We start from the raw sequence: 14,777 nt of genomic DNA, 5'->3' as shown, positions 1-14,777 counted from the left end.
AAATAAATGAAATCTGTAGAAGAGTGGGTATGTTTTCAAATGGTTAATAGGCTTGGCAATGGTGGGTCATGTATTTTTCATCCTCAATTATAGAGTAGACGATGTGGGAAAGCAGAAAGTTACAGAGCAAGTAATTCCTTTAGATAGAAAGTGGTCATTTTGGTTATGTGTTTAGCACACCCCGTTCTGTGGTCTGAGGGGCTGAGCAGTCAGGAGATATCCCCAGAGAAAGAAAATGGTAATTGCTAGTCAAACATACCTCGTACTCAGATTCCAGGGAAACCTCTTTCTCTTTATTTTTGATCACGCCCGCTACCGAGGGGTCCACCTGCAAATTAAACAGAAATGTCACTGAAGAAAACCCAAACAGACTAAAACCAGAGATGGAGCTTTGCTTACAATTATTTCAAGCTGTATTACAACAGATAGATAGATATGAGATTTTTTTTTTTTCATTTTTATTTATTACAGACATCAGTGGAGCCGATTGTTCCCCATCAGTATGTCTTTTGACTGTGGGAGGGAACCCATGCAAACATGTGGAGAACATACAAACTCCATGCAGATGTTGTCCTTGGTCGGATTTTAAACTTGGACCCCAGCGCTGCAAATGAATAGTGCTAACCAATGAGCCACCGTGCTGCCACTGGGGGTTATTTATTAAGAAATATACGCCACTATTTGGTGCATTTAAGGTGAAGACTTTGTTACAAAGGGGTTTTGTGGCAAAATTTGCCACTTTTCCCAGCTGACGTCACTTTTCTGAAGTGGCGGAAAAAGGTGCGTGGCATGGGAGGGTAAGAAGGTGGGCCGGCCAGCCCGTCTCATTGTTCATTTTCTATGCCAGTTTAAGGCGTGGAAAATGGCCTTAAACTACGCCTCTACATAACTTTGGTGCATGCGCCGTCAGCGATTGGGGATTAAGACCGGTGTTTAAATCGCCGGTCTTAATAAATGATCACCACCGTGCTGTGATATCACACTGAAGTTTAGAACAGTTCCATATGTAGATAGATAGACAGACAGCATAAGCTTTTGCCTACTGTCAATGGGGGCAGACCACGTGGTTGTTATGGGGCCCAACAAACAGCCCCACCCAGTTTCCAAAAGTGCAAGAAGTCCCTGCCCTTATCTATTGAGACCGTTTTCAGCCCCCCAAGGGGGCAGCTCTTAACTGTGCTCCAAGGAATCCAAGGCCAAATTCTGACATTTGCTATGAAGCCCCATGGTTTCTGTGTACGCCCCTGAAGACCAGTCTTTAGTTACAAGGCAGATTGCTGTGACAAGCTCTTTAACGCCATCTACAATGGGAAACCAGGCAACCTAGGCCACTCCCCCTATCTCAACTCCTCCCCTTTGATCAGTCCCAAAATTCAGGGGGATCAGGTCAAAAATACCACTAAAACTGCCAAATCCCTACAAAGTATTTTATTAAAGGGTCTTGTATGTAGTCTTGAAGGTTGAATAATGAAGTCTTTGCAGTATTCTTCTCTTCTTTAGTATACCTTAAAGAGAATCTGTCACAATTTCTGCCAGTTAGGCTCCATCCACATGTCCGTGATGTGTTGAGGACCCGCAAATTGCGGGTCCGCAACACACCAGCCCGGCACCCCCATAGAAATGCCTAGCTGCGGACAAGAATAGGACATGTTCTATCTTTTGTGGAGCTGCGGACCCGAAGATTGGGGCCGCGCTCCGCAATTGCGGATGCAGACAGCACACTGTGTGCTGTCCGCATCCATTCCGTCCCCATAGAGAATGAAAGGGTCCGCACCCGTTCCGCAAAATTGCGGAACGGATGCGGACACATTCTGCGGACGTGTGAATGGAGCCTTAAACCCAGACAGCTGAACATCTTTTTTATAATCTGTTATTTTCTGATGGTAGTTTTCTTTATTCTATTTCATGATGATGATTATGGGGGCTGCCATCTTGCCAGAGTTCTTAGCATTTAGAGAGCAGAGAGCAGCCAGTACACATTGATGACCTATCCATAAAATAGGCCAGTAGTCGGACCCCCACTGATAAGATATTAATGACCTATTCTCAGGATAGGTCATTATTATGTACCAGCTGCACAACCCCTTTAACAGCATTTAGAAAGCATTTAAATAATTAAATAATTGCTTTACAGCAGTCACATGGGGTGATCTGAGGTCTGATGAAGATTGGGGGTCTGATCTGAGGTCTGATGAAGATTGGGGGTCTGATCTGAGGTCTGATGAAGATTGGGGGTCTGATCTGAGGTCTGATGAAGATTGGGGGTCTGATCTGAGGTCTGATGAAGATTGGGGGTCTGATCTGAGGTCTGATGAAGATTGGGGGTCTGATCTGAGGTCTGATGAAGAATTTCTTATTTTCCTCCTCTAAAACCTAGGTGCATCTTATTTTTTAAAACGTAGATAGTAACATGAAAAATTAAATATCACCAACATCACCCAAAAAAAATCCTTAAAATGTGTGCAACATTCCGTAAAAACTTGATTTAAACAATAGGTCATTTTCTGATCACACTTTCCCTTTAAATTGAGAATAATATATATTAATATATATTTTTCTAAAAGATCCACAGCCCTAATTAGTCACTGGAGACATTAATAACCCTCACACGCTGCCATTAAACAATATGTGTATTTATAACTGTAGCGTAATTAATATTTGCCAGAAATTACACAAGATCCATATTTATGGACGGCGGCCAAGTGCTCTCCTATTAAACTGCATTAGATCAGCCTGTTTTTACACCTTACATTAGCTAAGCCATAATAGCATAAGGATCATTTGTTAACTGAATTTATCACCAAATGACTTGTACATGTTAATTGTAGGGTTTTATAATAAATGAGGGAAATAAAATCGCTGCTCTTTTCCATGCAATATTTTTCCTCATTTCCGAGATAATCATCTGTGCGCTCCAGCCGTTCCGATCAGCTGAGTTTTTAATAAATCTGTGTAAAATTTATCCAGCGGAGTGTGAGAAATCATTATGGTACAGCAAAAAAGAAAGAAGCTCTTAGTCATTATTTGTTCATAAATGAATAGACTGCAGGGGTCCTTCAATGACTTGGGATAGGTTTTCCTTCTGCATCATGTTCTAGAACTGTATTTGGTTTCTGGGAAAGATGTGACAATTACTAATATAGCCTTTGGTGATATTCTATGCAAATTTCAAAATCTAAGTCCCATTTTTAGGGAAATCTTCTGTGCTGTCCATAAAATGGGCACTGATAGGCTCTTGTGCCTCTGCAAATGTCCCTCTATGTGGACAGCACCAAAGACTTGGCCAACAAGGGGGAATAACTTACGAAATATAGATGACCCATGTTTGCATTTTCCTTTTTTACTCCCTGTCTTCCTAGAGCCATAACGTTTTTATTTTGCCTTTCATACAGCTGTATGAGGGCTTGCTTTTGGTGGGACAAGTTGTACTTTCAAACGGTGCCATTTCATTTTGCACACAATGTAGTAGGAAGCTGGTAAAAATTTCAAATGGGGTAGAATTGGAAAAAAAACAATTGCGCCATAGTTTTATGGGTTTTATTTTTATGGCTTTCCCTATGCAGAACAACTGACCTGTGCCCTTCAATCTCAGGGTCAGTATTCCAGTAATACCACATTTATATAGTTTTACTTGTGTTTTAATACTGGAAAAAAAAAATATGAAAAAAATATATTTTTATACTTTTGCCACACACTAATGTGATTTAATAAATCAGTGTACAGGAAATTCAGCATATTCATATGCAATACTGCCACCTGCTAGCCAAAATTGGAATACACCTGTGACAGACTGGAGTCCATACAAGGCTACGAAGCCTATCACCAACAAAGCATGGCTTCCCAGATCTCAGTGTGGAGAAGTCATTTGGGTCACGGGAGTGAAGCACTCCCAGAGAAAGCCGCCTCAGATGCTGTGATCAGAACTGACCACAGCATCTAAGGTGCGACATGTCTGCGATCGGAGTTATCTTCAGCACCGTCTTCCATTGAAAAGAAGAGGTGGAAGAAACGTTGACGCGGCTGGTGGAATTTCGGCACAGTGTCCGTGCCAAAATGGCGCCGGAATAAAATGCTCACCGATTTTAATTTGTAATGCTTTATCACCCCTGTGGAAAATTAAACATTTTGCTAATAGGTTTTCACCTCCTACATTGCTGCTGATTTTTGGGGTTCCAGTTGTGGGACACATTCTGATCAGGACCGTCTAATAACAAAAAAAGGATTTACAAAGTGGCCCTTACAATGAGAGACATCGTCCCTCCGAGGTATAAAAAATATCAGCCACATCTATCAGGGGCGCGCGTTACACTCATCGCTTCCACTTGTGCATTGCGATGGATGAGATTACCGTCTGGCAGTTTAATTCAGTAAAGGAGACAGAGGTCAAGTGAGAACAAGAAAATGCTCCACAATTTCACATAATTATCTGATGGGCACAGATCATCTAATTCACGCGCGCTTGTTTAGATGTACATCTTCTTTTTGAGGCTGTTGAAAAGGACCGATGTCACTACACTATGCACATTACTAAATGACAACACGATCTGGCAGGGTAGCGTTCCAAAAAAAACTGGTAAAATCTGTGTAATGGCTGAAAGAAAATGAGTTCCTGCTATGGGAAGCATCTAATCTTAACACAAACTCACGCTGTGTTGCAAATGAAAATCGGTTTTATGCGAAACATCTCCAAGCTACGACGATCAATATATTCAGATATATAAAGTACAGAAAAACAGATTCTTTATTGCTTTATTTCTTCAAGTGACTATCTACAGTAAATATGTCCATCATTTATATAACATAAGTATATTCCACTGTGCTTTTCACTCACATCCAGCCCAGTCCCATCCCAATGCTTACAGACCATTGTGTTGTCTTTTCTTCAAGTTGCTTCAAGTCTTTAGATGGGAAAGCTGAGTGACCTTCAATGTAATGGCCATTGTAGAACCAATAGGGGATGTATCACTACATAAAAAAATCCCAGGAAATTATATACCTTAAAAACATCTGAACCTAAAAGCCAAAAAGTTAACCAAGAGGTCAACTAAAGAAGTGAGGTCCTTATGAAACAGCACTGGGCACGTCCTGCTTGGGGGACATGTCACTGCTGCGGCCAGTCCCTGTCTGTTCCGGAAAAGTGTTAAAAAGCTGGAGAACCTTTAAAGTTGCATAATAAGGTGCTCAATTGGATTGGGAAATTTAGAGAACATTCAGAAAAAGACCAAGTCAATGAGTATGTGGTATCACATAATTATACCATGCGTCCCAGACCCAGGACAGATTTCGACCCTACTGGACAGAAGAGCTGTAAGATATTCCATGCTATGCATATCCTTAACTTTCAACCAGAACTCTCCCCATGTCAGAAGAACTGATTCTTTCTAAAGTCGAGCTACGAGACATCGGTGAGGATATGTATGATTAATTTGGTATGATGCCTACCTATTCCATTAGGCAAAACATTAAATAAATAGCTTAGGGCAGGGATGGCCAACCTGTGGCTCTCCAGCTGTTGTAAAACTACAACACCCACCATGCCCTGCTGTAGGCAGTCTGGGCATGCTGGGAGTTGTAGTTTTGCAACAGCTGGAGAGCCTCAGGTTGGCCATCCCTGGCTTAGGGGATCCAGAAGCATGTCTATCAGCAAGTGCGATTACTGAGGTTTCTCACCTCTGCCCAAAAGGGAGAAACTAGTGGACAGAGCCAGAAAATGTGTGGGAGTGTTCCCCCTTACTTCGCCAGCATATATTTGGGATCTCAGGATTTAGCCCCTTAGTGGCCAAGCCCAATTGGGCCTTAACCCTTTCACGACCGCAATCTGTATATATACGTGATAGCTGCACATACCCCGTGCAGCTACCACGTATATATACGTTCTGGCAGCTCTTTAATCCAAGCGCTGCAAAGCGCTTGGATTAAAGCCTCTGCCCCTGCCCTGCTGCTGTCACGGACAGCATACAGTGCAGTAATGCCGGCAAGGGACCAATCGGAGTGGCCCCTTGCCGGCAATCGATCCGATTGGTTAGTCTGTGCAGACTAACCAATCGGATCGCGGCAGTGAAAAAATGCCAGTTTCAGGCTCTGATCTGCGCTCTGCAGATCAGAGCCTGAAAGCCGATAGTGTTCCTCATGCCCCCCGATCCTCCAAGCCTTTGGTGCCCCTCTGTGGTCCCCCCCTACCCCGATCTGTGCCTCGCTGATCTGTTCCCAGCCGGCACTCATGTCCTTCCTCCTGCCCTGATTGGCATGCGGTCCGCCCCCTCCCCGCCCCCTGCATTAATTTTCTGGCCGCCCCTCCTGCCCCAGCCTCCCTCAATATTGTCCCTACCCCCCGATTCCCCATTCTGTGTGTGTGATGGCGGCGGCTCCATTCCTGAGCCGCCGCCATCAGCAGAGTGTCAGCTCTATGCTGACACTCTCCTGTAAACCCGATAGATGCTGCGGTTGCGGCATCCATCGGGTTAACAGAGGGAGGGGGCTCCCTCTCTCCACCATCGGGGCTGCAGCGCTGTGATCGCAGCGCCCGATGGTTGCCATGGCAACCGGACGCTTTGCAAAAGCGTCCGGTTGCCATGGCAAAGGCGTCCAGTGCTGCCACCTACAGGCAGTCTGGAAGTATTATACTTTGCAATGCAAGAGCATTGCAAAGTATAGTACAACTATCAGCCCCACTGGATCTTCAAGATCCAAGAGGGAACTGATAAAAAAAAAAGTGAAAATAATAAAAGTAAAAATAAATAAATAAATAAAAATGTAAATAAAAAAAAGACTGCCTTTTCCTATAAAAAAATGAAAAAAATAAAATAAAATACACATATTAGGTGTCACCGCGTCCGTAACGACCGTCTCTATAAATATATCACGTGATGGACCCCGTCCGATAAACACCATAAAAATAAAATAAAAAAAAACAGTGCCAAAAAAGCTATTTTTGTCACCTTACATCACAAAAAGTGCAACAGCAAGCGATCAAAAAGGCTTATGACCCCCAAAATAGTACCAATCAAACCGTCACTTCGTCCCGCAAAAAATGATACCCTATTTAAGACAATCGCCCAAAAAATAAAAAAGCTATGGCTCTCAGACTATAGAGACACTAAAACATCATTTTTTTGGTTTCAGAAATACTATTATTGTGTAAAACTTAAATAAATAAGAAAAAGTATACATATTAGGTATTGCCACGTCCGTAACGATCTTCTCTATAAAACTATCACATGACCTAACTCCTCAGATGAACTCTGTAAAAATAAATAAATGAAAACTGTTCCAAAACAGCCAATTTTTGGGTCACCTTGCCCTATAAAGTGTAATAATGAATGATCAAAAAATCCTATGTACCCAAAATGGTACCAATAAAAACCTCAACACTTTCTGCAAAAAACGAGCCCTTGCACAAGACGATCGGCAGAAAAATAAAAAACATATGGCGTTCAGAAAACCAATCCAGCACAATCTGCCTTCCAAAAACCGTATGGCATTCCTTTCCTTCTTCGCCCTGCCGTGTGCCCGTACAGCAGTTTACGACCACATGTGGGGTGTTTCTGTAAACCGCGGAATCAGGGTAATAAATATTGAGTTTTGTTTGGCTGTTAACCCTCAATGTGTTAAAGAAAAAAAATATATAAAATGGAAAATCTGCCAAAAAAGTGAAATTTTTAAATTTCATTTCCATTTTCCCTTAATTCTTGTGGAACGCCTAAAGGGTTAAAGTTTGTAAAATCAGTTTTGAGTAACTTGAGGGGTGTAGTTTCTACAATGGGGTCATTTATGGGGGTTTCCACTATGTAAGCCCCACAAAGTGACTTCAGACCTGAACTGGTCCTTAAAAAGTGGGTTTTGGAAATTTTCTTAAAAATTGTAAGAATTGCTTCTAAACTTCTAAGTCTTCTAACGCCCTAAAAAAATAAAATGACATTTCCAAAATGATGCCAACATAAAGTAGACATATGGGGAATGTTAAGTAATAAATATTTTATTAGGTATCACTTTCTGTTTTAGACGCAGAGAAATTGAAATTTGGAAAATTGTGAATTTTTCCTAATTTTTGGTAAATTTGGGATTTTTTCATAAATAAAGGTGAAATATATTGACTCAAATATATGACTATCATGAAGTACAATGTGTCACGAGAAAACAATCTCAGAATGGCGTGGATAAGTAAAAGTGTTCCAAAGCTATTACCACATAAAGTGACGCATGTCAGATTTGAAAATTTTGACCTGGACACTGGGGCATCAATGACCCTTGGTCATGAAAGGGTTAATGACCAAGCCAGATTTTGGAAATCTGGCATGTGTCACTTTAGCAGAGAATAACTACGTAAAGGTTTTGCGCATCCAAGTAATTCTGGTAAAATTTTACCCATAGAATGTACGTATATTAGAAAATGCAAAAAAAAAAATGTATGACATTTTTTAAAAGTTATAATTTTTTCCTATTTTCAGCGGCAATATTTCACATACAGTACAGACCAAAAGTTTGGACACACCTTCTCATTCAAAGAGTTTTCTTTATTTTCATGACTATGAAAATTGTAGATTCACCCTGAAGGCATCAAAACTATGAATTTTTATGGTTTTGGTGACTGCACTTGGGGACACTTTCAAAGTCTTCCCAATTTTTCTTTCCTTAGCTGCTTTTTTCTTGCCATAATACAGTCTATTCAGTAGGACTATCAGCCGTGTATCCACCTGACTTCTCCACAACGCAACTGATGGTCCCAACCCCATTTATAAGGCAAGAAATCCCACTTATTAAACCTGACAGGGCACACTTGTGAAGTGAAAACCATTTCAGGTGACTACCTCTTGAAGCTCATCAAGAGAATGCCAAGAGAATGTGCAAAGCAGTAATCAAAGCAAAAGGTGGCTACTTTGAAGAACCTAGAATATGACATATTTTCAGTTGTTTCACACTTTTTTGTTATGTGTTAATTCATAGTTTTGATGCCTTCAGTGTGAATCTACAATTTTCATAGTCATGAAAATAAAGAAAACTCTTTGAATGAGAAGGTGTGTCCAAACTTTTGGTCTGTACTGTATATAGATAAACACAAAAAAATTTTATTAGAAAAATATTTCAACATCTTTACTTTATTTTGGCTATACTTGGCCGCCGGATCCGCCGCTGACTGAAAGCATTTGTGAGACGGATCCGGATGCGGATCCGTCTCACAAATGCATTGCAAGGACGGATCCGTCTCTCCGCTTGTCATGCGGACCGACGGATCCGTCTTGTACATCTTTTCTCATTTTTACCGATCTGCGCATGCGCATGCCGGAACGACGGATCCGGCATTCCGGTATTCTGAATGCCGGATCCGGCACTAATACATTCCTATGGGAAAAAATGCCGGATCCGGCGTTCAGGCAAGTCTTCATTTTTTTTCGCCGGAGAGAAAACCGTAGCATGCTGCGGTTTTCTCTTTTGCCTGATCAGTCAAAACGACTGAACTGAAGACATCCTGATGCAAACTGAACGGATTAGGCCTCTTTCACACTTGCGTTGTCCGGATCCGGCGTGTACTCCACTTGTCGGAATAACACGCCGGATTCAGAAAAACACAAGTGTACTGAAAGCATTTGAAGACGACTTCAAAATGCTTTCAGTGTTACTATGGCACCCAGGACGCTATTAAAGTCCTGGTTGCCATAGTAGGAGCGGGGAGCGGTATACTTACAGTCCGCGCGGCTCCCGGGGCGCTCCAGAGTGACGTCAGAGCGCCCCATGCGCATGGATGACGTGCCATGCGATCACGTGATCCATGCGCTTGGGGCGCCCTGACGTCATTCTGGAGCGCCCCGGGAGCCGCACGGATGGTAAGTATGCTGCTCCTCCGCTCCCCGCTACACTTTACCATGGCTGCCAGGACTTTAGCGTCCCGGCAGCCATGGTAACCATTGAGAAAAATCTAAACGTCGGATCCGGCAATGCGCCGAAATGACAATTAGCTTAAGGCCGGATCCGGATCAATGCCTTTCAATGGGCATTCATTCCGGATCCGGCCTTGCGGCAAATCTTCAGGATTTTTGGCCGGAGCAAAAAGCGCAACATGCTGCAGTATTTTCTCCGGCCAAAAAACTTTCCGTTCCAGAACTGAAGACATCCTGATGCATCCTGAACGGATTTCACTCCATTCAGAATGCATTAGGATAAAACTGATCAGGATTCTTCCGGCATAGAGCCCCGACGACGGAACTCTATGCCGGAAGAAAAGAACGCAGGTGTGAAAGAGCCCTTACTCTCCATTCAGAATGCATGGGGATAAAACTGATCAGTTCTTTTCCGGTATAGAGCCCCGTGACAGAACTCTATGCCGGAAAACAAAAACGCAAGTGTGAAAGTACCCTTACCCTGCTCCCCGGCTGCTCCTTTAAAAGTGTCATGTGTCATTTAAAAAAATTTTTTTGTACAGAGCACATAAAAATAAAAGGCATACACCCCAATATATATCACCCTGTTTCTCCTGTCCTCAGAAATATCCCCACTGTGGCCTTAATCTTATGTCTTGACATGCGGCAGGACCCAAACATAAAGGAGCACCCAGTGGCTTTCCGACACATTTGTAATGGCATTGAGCTACCAAAATTATACAAAAAAAAAAAGAAAAAAACCATAAATGATCCAATTTTTTAATCCATACCCATCCGGATTTATCTGGGGTATAGTGAGTTTTTTTGACCCCTCAGTTTTTGAAGAAATTAATGCTAAGCAAGTGAAAAAAAAAATTCATTAATTTTTTACACAAAATCGTAAATGTAAAGACTTTTCTTTTGTACAGAGCACATGAAAATGAAGGAGTATACCCCAAAATATATCACTTCATTTCTCCTGTCTTCAGAAATATCCCGATTGTGACCCTGATCTTATGTCTTGACACACGGCAGGGCCCAAAGGTAAAGGAGCAGCCAGTGGCTTTCAGAAAATAAATTGCAAATGTTTTAGGCCTCATTGCACACTTGTAATGGTGTTGAGCTGTCAATATGATAGAAACCCCCATAAATGACACCATTTTAAAGAATGCATCTAGTGGTGTAGTGAGCATGCCGGGTGCAAAATTATTATAGGATGAAATAATGAGCATATACGGTTTTCTTCAAATTGTTAATACATTTTCATAGGAAATTGGAGCATATAATATTTTTAGAGGGGTAACCCGGTTACTGTCTTAGAAATCGGCCACATTCTTATCTTTGTGCCGCGTACAGATGAGAAGTGAAGCTGTGCACTTATAAGGGAGGCAGATTTCTAAAAAGGCATTTGCCTGTACATATGACTATGTCTCGCTAGCAGTTGTCCCGCATTTCTGTCATTCTGATGTGGTTGTGAGCAGCATTCTGGTCTGGCATACAATGACGAGCAAAAGGGTGGCTTATTTGAGAATAGTATATATTGTAGAGATTAGTCTCTTAGTAAATGAGTCGTCTTACATAGTTTTTCAAAGGAAGTAGAAAGGAGACATAGAGGCAGTCTGCTTCCTAAATGGTGTAGTGCAGAAATGTTTAATTTGAAGATACAACTAATGGGCCCTGACAGGTAGGTTAAAAGGTAGTGTGCAAAATATTAAAGGAAAGGACATCTAAAGTCTTAGAATCTACAATATCAGAGAAACTGTAGAGGCTCTTCTGAAACTTTGGTCGAAAAAAGTCTGATGATGTACTATCTTGGAGTAGCAGGTGTAGAGGAAAGAGGTCTTAGCTGAATAGACAGAGTAGAGGGGAAATAGCTTCAAAAAGGTATTCCAGACGTCACAGGTAAAAGAAGCAGGTCCTAATAAAGATCATCGTAAGAAGAGTAATGAACCCCCTAACAAAGAGTTAGGATGTATAGGTGCAATCCAGAGAGTTTCTCTACCTCTGTCCATTTTGTCTATGCCAACAAAGAGGACGAAGCTGGAGTCCTCTGCAGGTGGGTGGCCCAGTAGTATTCAGTAATAGCCAGGATGGCCAGACCTCCATCAGACTTCGAAGACAGAAGTTTTAGGCGGGATATTCTATGCTGCTTTTCTTTGCAAATAAAAGCGTAAGATAGAAGATTAAAGTGCTTTCAGAACTCTCCGCGAGAGTAGCTTGAGTAAAATTGTCATCTTAACAGAAAATATACTGCCAAATAAGAAAGCAGCACAGAAGTCTATTAATCAAGTAGTTGCCTAACAAACAAAGGGGGGAAATTTGGGGTTTTGTTCCCCTTAGTGAGCCCAGTACCGCCCCTCTTACAGTGCCCAGCCCGCCTTCCTTGCGACTGTCTAACCGCCCCCAGCCTGCCACAGCCTCTCATCCCTCTCCTCCCTCACAGCCAAACGAACTCTCGCACAGGCGCAGTACCCACTGAGGGCTGCGCCTGTGCGATCTGCAGGAGACTGAGGGCAGGAGCTTAATCCTCGTCACTGGGCATGCGCCGAGCCCAGTGACGTCCGATGCTCGCTCTTCCCTCAGTCAGCAGGGAAGAGCGAGCATCGGACGTCACTGGGCTCGGCGCATGCCCAGTGACGAGGATGAAGCTCCTGCCCTCAGTCTCCTGCAGATCGCACAGGCGCAGCCCTCAGTGGGTACTGCGCCTGTGCGAGAGTTCGTTCGGCCGTGAGGGAGAGGGATGAGAGGCTGTGGCAGGCTGGGGGCGGTTAGACAGTCGCAAGGAAGGCGGGCTGGGCACTGTAAGAGGGGCGTTACTGGGCTCACTAAGGGGAACAAAACGCCCCTCTGGGCACATTCAGGGCTCATTTGCATAACCATAAAAGTAGTTTTTTACAGAAACTACTGGACGGATTACAAGATAGAAGAGCACAGCCTAATCAAGGTAAGCTGTGCTGCATGGCTGCTTTAAAATCAGATTTTGGGTTAGGGGAGGTGACAGAATCCCTTAAAATTTTAAAAAAAGTATACATATAAAGGTGTCGCCGCATTTGTAAGAACCTGCTGTATAAAGATATCACATGACCTAATCCCGAACATAAAAAGTGTGTCAAAAAAGCAATTTGTCACCTTACATCACAAAAAGTATAATACCAATCGATCAAAAAGTCAAATGCACCCTAAAATAGTACCAATGAAACCTTCATCTCATACCCCAAAAAATGAGCCCCTACATACGGCAGGCGCCCAAAATTTAAAAAAAAAAAAACTATGGCTTTCAGAATATGAAGACACTAAAAAATATCATTTTTTAAAATGCTTTATGTAAAACTGAAGCAAACAACCAAAAAAAGTAGTCATATTTGGTATTGTCTAGTCCGTAACAACCTGCTCTATAAAAATACCACGTGATCTAACCTGTCAGCTATTTTTTGTTACCTTGCCTCACAAAAAGTGTAATATAGAGCAACCAAAAATTATGTGTACCCTAAAATAGTTCCAACAAAACTGCCACCTTATCCTGTAGTTTCCAAAATGGGGTATTTTTTTGGGAGTTTCTACTCTAGGGGTGCATCAGGGGGTCTTCAAATGTGACATGGCAGCTTAAAATTATCCAGTGAAATCTGCCTTCTAAAAACCATATGGCGTTCCTTTCCTTCTGCGCCCTACCGTGTGCCCGTACAGCAGTTTACAACCACATATGGGGTGTTTCTGTAAATGACAGAATCAGGTCAATAAATATTGAGTTTTGTTTGGCTGTTAACCCTTGCTTTGTTAGCGGGATTTTTTTTTTATTAAAAAGGAAAATCTGCCAAAAAAGTGAAATTCTGAAATTTCATCTCAGATTCCCATTAATTCTTGTGGAACACCTAAAGGGTTAACAAAGTTTGTATAATCAGTTTTGAATACCTTGAGGGGTGTAGTTTCTAAAATGTTTATTTTACAATTTTTGTATAGTTTCTATTATGTAAGCCTCACAAAGTGACTTCAGACCTGATCTGGTCCTAAAAAGTGGGTTTCGAAAATTTTCTGAAAAATTTCAAGATTTGCTTCTAAACTTCTAAGCCTTCTAACATAAAATGGCATTCATAAAATGATCCAAACATGAAGTAGAAATATAGGGAATGTAAAGTAATAATTTTTGGAGTTATTACAATCTATTATAAAAGTAGAAAAATTGAAATTTGGAAATTTTGGGTAAATGTTAGTTTTTTTTTATAAAAAATACATAAAAAATTTGACTCAATTTTACCACTGTCATGAAGTACAATATGTGATGAAAAAACAATCTCAGAATGGCCTGGATAAGTAAAAGCGTTTTTATTGCCACATAAAGTGTAACATGTCAGATTAGGAAAAAATGGCCTGGGCAGGAAGGTGAAAACTGGCCCGGGGTTGAAAGGGTTAAGTAGAGTATTATGGGAGTAGGTCAAGGATAGCAATATATTGTCTGCAAAGAGCGCTAACTTAAGGCTACTTTCACACTAGCGTTGTTTTAATCCGGCGTTCAATTCCGACACTGGAACTGCCCGCCGGATCCGGAAAAATGTGTGAAAACGGATTACATTTGAATCCTGATCAGGCTTTCGATCACAATGGAAAAATGCATTGGAAAAAACGGATCCGCCATTTATGGACTTTAACTTTTTTTTCACATTTTTCGGGTTTAACATGCAAAAGCCGGATCCGTTTTGACTGAACACACGGGGCCGGATCCGGCGTTAATGCAAGTCAATGGGAAAAAAGCCTGATCAGGCGTTCAGTCAAAGTGTTCAGGCTTTTTGGCCGGAGGTAAAAATACTGCATGCTACGTTTTTCTGAAAAGCCTGATCAGTCAAAAAGACTGAACAGAAGACATCCTGATGCATCCTGAAGGACTGACTCTCCATTCAGAATGCTTTAGGATAAAACTGATCAGTTCTT

At 41.8% G+C, this 14,777-nt stretch overlaps 1 protein-coding gene across 2 annotated transcripts in view; it reads right to left on the bottom strand.

Moving 5' to 3' along the window:
• LOC122921470 (cytochrome c oxidase assembly protein COX16 homolog, mitochondrial) overlaps positions 1-14,777 on the bottom strand; it is an 82,085-nt gene that overhangs the window by 42,857 nt on the left and 24,451 nt on the right. For both annotated transcript variants that reach the window (XM_044271449.1, XM_044271448.1), the window contains exon 3: positions 260-328. In XM_044271449.1, coding sequence (XP_044127384.1) covers positions 260-328 — 69 coding nt within the window. The remainder of the gene's footprint in view (positions 1-259; positions 329-14,777) is intronic.

The sequence above is a fragment of the Bufo gargarizans genome, chromosome 11, assembly GCF_014858855.1.
Source record: "Bufo gargarizans isolate SCDJY-AF-19 chromosome 11, ASM1485885v1, whole genome shotgun sequence".
NCBI classification, from domain to species: Eukaryota; Metazoa; Chordata; class Amphibia; order Anura; family Bufonidae; genus Bufo; species Bufo gargarizans.
This window is presented reverse-complemented; position numbering and strand designations above follow the sequence as displayed.